Raw genomic sequence first — 7,900 nt, forward strand, 5'->3', positions numbered from 1 at the left:
TAATAATGAGGTGTCATTTGAAATTAAGCTGTAGAAATCTGTGGTATTTTCATAATAAGGAGCTTATTTCTAATATGATTGAAATTAGCCCCCCACTGTGTGAAGTTGTCCAACGAGGAGGCGCAAACTGTTGCCGGTCCTCTGAGCTCCCTGAGCCCGTGGAAGCGCCCCTGGCAGCAGTGTAGTAAAACAGGAGCGCCCCTCCTCTCCATCGCCTTACGCCGAACCAGAACCATTCATCTCTCCCCTCCTTCAGGCTTCACATCCGGGTCATCCAGCAGGATCTGTCTCTTGCGTCTGTGTCTTGACAGCGAAAACGTTTCTTCCCGCCGCGCTGTACCGCAGCTCTCTGCCCGACCGCGCGGCTCGCAGAGCGGACACTGCGCCTGGCGTGGGCCGGTGATGATGGAGCCAGGAGCGCCGTGAAGCTCGGCAGGGATGAAGACGGTAGGAGGAGGCTTCTTTATGGGCTAGCCCGCGGTGAATAACTCACCTCCCTCCCCTCCTCCCAAAAAAATAAAAAAATTTAAAAAAAAACGATGTCGAAGAGCCTCAAGAAGAAGAACCACTGGACCAACAAAGTCCACGAAGCGGTGATAACCCGGGGGAAGGACGGGGAGCTGGGCTTCGAGCTGAAGGGGGGCGCTGAGAACGGCCAGTTCCCCTACTTCGGCGAGGTGAAGCAGGGGAAGGGGCTGATCCAGAGCGGAAAGCTGGCCCAGGATGAGCTGCTGCTGGAGGTCAACGACATGCCGGTGGCCGGGCTCACCACCCGGGACGTGCTGGCCGTCATTAAACACTGCAAAGACCCGGTCCGCTTCAAATGTGTCAAACAAGGTGAGCTGTTTGCATTCTTTTACATGTGCTGCTTTGATTCAGAGGTTTCAGTTGAAAGGGGGGTGGGGGGGCATATGCTCCGACCTGTTTGTTGGTGATAATGGGTCCATTTCAACAGAAATGATTTTTTTTTTAATGTCAACACATTGTTTACCAGTGTCTCAGCCTGGAAGGGGTGCGTCCTGACAGGCTGAAGATACCACATCCTGCTGTCTTCTGCCTCCTCTCAACACAGGCCTTGGATGGTGCTCAGATGTTCTCCTCCTCGCTGCCATCCACTCCCACCAAAACCCAGTGCCTGCCAGTCTGTTTGCACATGTTCCCACCTCGGTTCCCTCTGCGGCCACTTTCTCCTCCAGCTGGTGTTTGGCTCTTATGGCGTGTATTTATGAGTCTGTGATGTTTCTGAGCACAAAGCGTGGGGGTTCGTGCCAACAAATCTGGAATGAGTGACCTGCTTCTGTCAGCCGGCATAAAAGCAGAACGTAAAAAGTACGAGTGGAGGAGATATTTATCATTCATCACGCCATCCCCGGCTCAGTTTAAAGTCACGACGAGTGACTGAAGGTAAAGCCTCTTGTTTCTGGGATGGGAGTGCAGCGAACAGATCAAGCTGGTTTTGTTGATTTTGTTGTTGGACTCTGCAGAGAGTTTGCTCACAGATCCTTGCCTGACTCGGTCTCTCCACATCGGCTGCATCAATGTGATTGATTACTGAGCCCGAGCTGCTGACAGAGTAGGGTGTTGTGACGTGAAGAGTGGGGTTAGACACTAATGTAAACATAACGGACAGGTCTATTCTGTCCCAGCTTCTCTTATCCATTTAAACATGAGCGTCTCTTGGTGTTGAACCACCCACACCACTAGCTCTCTCATTTTCCGAGAGCATCCTTGAATACTCTGCTGTTTTTTTTTTTTTTGCACAGCTTGTCCTCTTCGTTCATTTTATCTTTTTCCTCTTCTCACTGTCATATCTGACTTGCATCCATTGGTGTGTATTTATGGTGGACAGCTGCTGACACACTCATGGCYCGCTGAGGAATCATCCAGAAGCGGTTCGAGATGAACAGCTCTGAGGCCACATGCAGGACCCCCCTAAAAAAAAAACCCAGATGAAAGTCCTGAGTCTGAGTATACAGTCCTGTCTCAACACGCACATTTAAAGAGTCTATTTCCAGTTGAAACCCAGCATCTGACCCTGAGGGAGCAGAGCAGGCTGAYGGACCAACAGAGCAAAGCAGCAAGCCTGACCTGTGAATCACACAGTTTATCTGCACTCATCAGAGGTTTCTTTTTAGGGAGTTTAGTGTAGTCTGCCTGGAGAGCTTTGTTATATTGTCTTAGGAGTGCATTTTACAGGTTTGTAATATAGTTTGCTTTAGATTAAAGCTACAACAGACATATTATGACCGCTTCAATGCATTATTTTTCTGCTCAAATCCTCTGTGTCGTGTCTTGTCACGCAGCTTTGAAATAAAACGTGAAAGTTCAGCACCAAATCACGAGGCACAATCAGAARCCGTGTCCTGTCACTTTTAGCAGGGGTTTGTCAAACCACAAAACTTAGAAAAACAATGGGATTTTGGTGATACACATGAGAACTCTCTTTGGAGCTCTACAGCTCAGACAGTAGARCCATCGTTAAAGGTTTAAAATGCTCCCAGAAAGATTAACTTTTCATATCTGAACTGGCATTTTGATATATTTGACAGTTTTATACAGTTTTATGCTTTTTACAGGTTTTTCCACTGGATATTCAGCCGACAGTTGATGATGTCGAACACTAACTATTGAATTGTCTGAATTAGTTGAGATATTTGGAAACTTTTAAAACTCGTGTACAAATTATGCATCAAAAAGTACGGTAGCCACTTTTTGTCTTCTTTCACTCCGTGTGTTTCTTGCTGCTGGAAGTTGTGATTTATTTTTCTTAAATCCCACCAGAATACAGAAAGTGCTCAGCTAGACTTTCGTAGACTTGTGTTATATTTGAGCTCACAATATTCTATTGAAACAGGAAGTGGATCAGGTCTTCTTTTGTCGTATCTCCTACATAAAACAGTATAGAAAGATAAAAAATACATGACCATCGGAGCTGTCTGCTCATGGATTAAGAATTCTTAAACATAACTTGTAGTTTTCACACAGCGATTGTCAGTTTGAGACCCACTTTTTAGTCTGTTTCTGTCTGCTTTTCACGAACTTGGCAGTCAGGGAGTGAGAGGCACAGGTATGTGGTTACCATGGCAGCAGCTTTGATTTGATTTGATTTTGATTTATTTGTTTAAGATTATTAAAAATCAAGCCTGACTCAGCATAATTGCTGTTTTACAGCAGGTTCCTGTTCTGCAGCACATAAAACACTCAGAATTACAGCATCACAATCACTTCATTATACACCATAGACACAAAGACAAACAAGCATAACAAATTTCAGGAAGGCAGCATTTGCAAAATAGGACGTCTAAATACAAGCACAACAGAAAGTGTCCAGCAGATGGCAGACAAGATTCTTCTTAAAGGGCTGCAGTTTTGAAATGGACTTTATGTTTTGAGGAATGTCATTCCATGCTTTAGTATAAACATAGAAGAAAGACCTCTGGYCGTAACAGTTTTTAAAAGTTGGTAATATCAGTTGTCCTTTTGTAACAGATCTAGATGAATGACCACTTCCAGAATTTGATTTGGGCAACAATGCACAGAGAGTTCCATAATTGGCACCTTGGAAGATCTGAAAATATAAATTAATACCACTATACAAAACATAATTCTGAAAAGTCAAGGCATCAAATGAAAGAACTGTACAGTGATGAGTCCAACCAGGAAGTTTTTTATGAATTTTACTTTAACGTCTCTTTTGATTTTCTGTGCACTACTTGTACGACCCAGGCATCAAAATATGGGCAGTTTTTTCGCAGCTTACATCAGTGTTCCTCAGTCATGGTCCCGGAGGGCCACTGTCCTGCATGTTTTTATGTTTCTCTGCTTTGGCTCACCGGATTTGAATGAATGCATGATTAACAGGCTCCTGCAGAACTTGAAGAGCTGCCTGAGAGCGGGAAAGGAGCTAAAACATACAGGCTAGCGGCCCTGCAGGACTGGGATTGAGCTTAGATCATCACAGAGTTGATGTTATTTTGGGAAGCKGCTGCTGTGGCATCCTTCAGAATTTCTTCAGCTTTTCCGGTTTAGTCACTGCTGTTGCATCATGGAACAAAATGATTTAAACAACTAATAAAAAAAAGACAACGTCTCAAACAAAAAGTTCAGTGTTACAGAAACTTCACCGAATTACCCTACCAGCGTACTGACCTCATCGGCTGCAAACCTTTCATTTGAAGACCTCGATTCACAGAGAGAGCTGAGTCCTGGTTGATTTTCACCATCTTCATAAACTACATTATTTCTATAACAATGCAGYCAGCTCTGTTTCTGCTTGTTCTTCCACCAAGTGATCCCTGTTCTTACTAAACTTCTTCTTTCAACTCTTCGGCCTCTGGTTCCCACTCCACTCTCAGTTTTGAGCATTTAACAAAGCAGCCACATGTTCTGGCAGATTCTATTTGTAAGAATTCTGCCTTTAAAGACACTTTTAATTTAGTGATGGAGCGACTATGTTGTGTTCCTTTTATAGCTGTAGTCCTCCTCTCAGAGCCAGGTATAAGCACAGCAGAAGAAGAGTTAACAGGAAGTACACTCTTTACGCATAAAGCTAATTTAAATTCCAGCTTGTTTGTGTGTGCGTAGGATTAAACTGATAGTGTTACTTTTCATTAGGCATTCAAAGCAGTATTATTATCCCGTTGCACCGTAATGAACAGCTGACCCTGAGGTGGAACCTGTTCACTATTTTTATTTTGAAACAAATGGGTTTATTTATGGAGCCGCTGCGTCCTTCAGTCTCGTTTTACAGGTCGTGGGATGACAAATCTTTTTCTTCACAACGTCAGATGCGCGTGTGTGTTGTGAGGTCTGTAATGTGAGCATCATGTGCTGCATAAACACCTTTTWAAATCAGTTAGTCCATCAGTCATCCACACACATGGTTTGTTTGTTCTGCACTGGATTATTTAAATATGATGGCGGAGTTGCAAAAGAGAAAAAAAAAGCGTGCATCTTGAGAGGGTTGCTATTTATCCCCATCCTGTTTGTGTGTTTGCTTCAAAGGTTTTAGCTCTCTGTCTTGTAAATGGATGCACTTCAAATAGATCAAAACTAATGACTGTTAACGTCACCAGATAATCAAAACATGTCTTCATTTTAATACGAGCAACGTTTTGGGTCAATTTACATTCTTTAGGGCTTTTATTTTATGCTGAAAGGGTTTCAAAACATCACACTCTGAGAAAGTAAATCACAGAAAATAGTTTTTAAATTATAGTTCCTGTGATTGTTTATCTTATAGCTATATACATTTTTTCTAGAATAAGTCTGATCATGAGTCATGGCCTTGTTTCTGGTTATTTGTTAGAAAGCAGATCTGTCAGCGGCGTTCATCTCTTCATCAGCCGCTGAGTGCAAACGGCTGCTCGGTTCAGTGAAGCAGATTTCTAGAAGCACCATGAAGATCATAACTGCAGAGAGGTGTTGGAACAGTACAGAGAGAGGTGTGAATAAAGTGTGTGTGTGTGTGAGAGAGAGAGAGAGACAAAGTGAAGAGGAGAGGTGGAGTTAGGAGTATTATAAAGACGTGAGCAAAAGATTTCTTGGTGAAATTTCATCTCGTGTTCTGATTAGTTCTGGTAGATTTCTCCTGAAATCGAAATAAATTGATTTCCAAAGTGTGACTGCATACGGGACAAAGTGACATCTTAAATTAATCATATCGTGAGGTGGCACCGTGGAACAGTGGTCGGTGACGTCGCCTCACAACATCAAAGTTTTAAGTTTAAGTCTCAGATTTGCAATTTTTTTCCCCGTGGCTTCAGCCATCAAGTCTTTTGTCTGTTTGTTAACAAAATATCTCATGAACCGTTTGACAGATTTCCAGGAAACTCTTAAGAATGAATCACTGGATGTGCGTCTACAACTGGTTAACATTTGGAGTCAGCCCAATTAAAAAAGGCCACAGCTAATCAACTTTAGCGAAGGCAAAAATGGCTTTCACTCAATCAGTTTTGTGGATACTGAGCCAAATTTTGGCGTGGTWGTAGCTGAGARGGATCTTCATCAAATWCTCTGARCACTAATGGATTGTGTGAAATCTTTATCTGAAGTTTTGGCCTGAAAGGCGGCGCGCGATATGTTTCATTAACTGTGATTTTCCTGTAAAAACAAGCAAATCTTAATTTATATCTCTATCCACGTCTCATCATCTTTTTATTCRCCTTCAGTATTTGTGAATCATTTCCCATAAATAGTTGTGGAGCAGGTACAAAGTTATAAATACTGTTGCCGGTTATTTTTGGAGTGTTTATTTTCAGATTATAAGCGTCACAAAGCTTCCTCCACAGTAAAAAGGTTATATTTATCTTGTGCATTTATGYAACGGTAAAAAGAAAATCTGATTCAAAATGCAGCAAACATGACTCTGCTTCTTTTTCTTTTTTTCTKTTTTGGCTGAACTGAGATTTTCTCCCATTTAATTCTCACGGTTTTCTGCCTCTCAGGAAAGAGCAGAGGTGGAAGTATGTTTCATCCACTCGGGTTAATAAGAACAACACGTGATTCTTTCTTAGGTAAACAACATGATTTTGAAATGTTAACAAGCCCTTCTGAATCTGAAGTGGAGCAGAGTCATCCTTCATTACGCAGATTTCGCCCCCACATTGTTCACGGGCCATGCCAGGAAGACTGCCTGAAAGCTGCTGAACCGCTGAAAGAACRTTTGAGGCTCACTTCCTTCTTACATTTGATCAAATATCACTATGGATGATTCGTCACTTTATTCTTGATGATTCTCGACGACAGGTTCTAAGTTTGAGGAAGAAATGAACCTAAACTGTTCTACTTTTCCCTCCACCACTTGATGCCTAAATAACATTTAATGAACTCCATCAGCCATTTTCACACTAAATTATAGTCCTAATTAGTGTTGGTTAAAGRCGAATGTGGCCTTTTATCAGTCATTTTTTAAATGTATTAACATTAATATGTGTTTGAAATTATGCAGTGATCGCAAACTAGTTTAAATGTTAGGTTGTGACACATTTTATCAGGTGCTTTTAGTTTTATTTACTTAACTGTTGAGTAGTTTTCACAGCTGGCAAGARTAAGAATGTAAAAACCAAAAACTTTTGCAAAGGTTTCACAAAATATTAATAATTGGGTTTTGTTTTTTTTCCCGAAGTTAGTCTTATTTTTGTCTGTGTGCTTATAGAGCTGCTTTTAATATGGAAGTGATATGTGTGAAAACAAAGAATTATTTTTGCCAAGGAGAAACTTGTGTTTTTCTGTTCAAATAAATTTGTCTTGGGACTGGATGAATCTGGCAGAATTTAAGTAGCTTTGCTCAAATTTTAATTATTATCTTAAAAGCTTAGGAAAGGAAACTAAGATGTAACAGAAACATTGGTAAACTTGATAACTATTTGTYAGAAACTCAAAGTTAGTGAAAAAGCTAATCTKCTAAATKAAAAATWAGTTCTGCTATTGGCTATTAGCTGATTAGTGGAACCATGCCTACCAGTGGCTATTAGGTGCAAGGTTGCTGATTTTGCATAACCACTGTGAGATAGAGTACAGATACCCACTAATTGTTTTTGCACCTGTATTTCAAGCTGAGATAAACTCAATCCACTAGTGTGTGGCATCTCTCGAAGACCTCTCAGTGTACACAGAAGGAGCTAGTCATACTAACATATAGCCAAGCTGCTATTAAAGCTCTTCAAGGGCGACACTTTACATCATTACTGGTCTGGAAGTGTGTTGAAGCATCAACCAACTGAGGAGAGTTAACAGTGTTACTGTTAAATAGGTACCAGGACGTACTGGCATTAATGGTAATGAGAGATCTGACTACCTCGCAAAAGCTGGCAGTCAGGCCTTCAGAGGACCAGGGGTCAGATTTATAAAAGTGGCGTACGCACAATTTGAGCCCAGAAACTTGCGTACGCCACTTTTA

The 7,900-nt window shown here is 41.6% G+C and overlaps 1 protein-coding gene across 1 annotated transcript in view; it reads left to right on the forward strand.

Moving 5' to 3' along the window:
* Positions 1-255: 255 nt before the first annotated feature.
* LOC106520279 (membrane-associated guanylate kinase, WW and PDZ domain-containing protein 2) overlaps positions 256-7,900 on the forward strand; it is a gene marked incomplete in the record, with an annotated part of 91,877 nt that continues 84,232 nt past the window's right edge. Inside the window, 1 exon segment of the mRNA XM_014012256.1 lies at positions 256-837. Coding sequence (XP_013867710.1) covers positions 540-837 — 298 coding nt within the window.

This window comes from Austrofundulus limnaeus, unplaced genomic scaffold, assembly GCF_001266775.1.
Source record: "Austrofundulus limnaeus strain Quisiro unplaced genomic scaffold, Austrofundulus_limnaeus-1.0 Scaffold90, whole genome shotgun sequence".
NCBI lineage: Eukaryota > Metazoa > Chordata > Actinopteri > Cyprinodontiformes > Rivulidae > Austrofundulus > Austrofundulus limnaeus.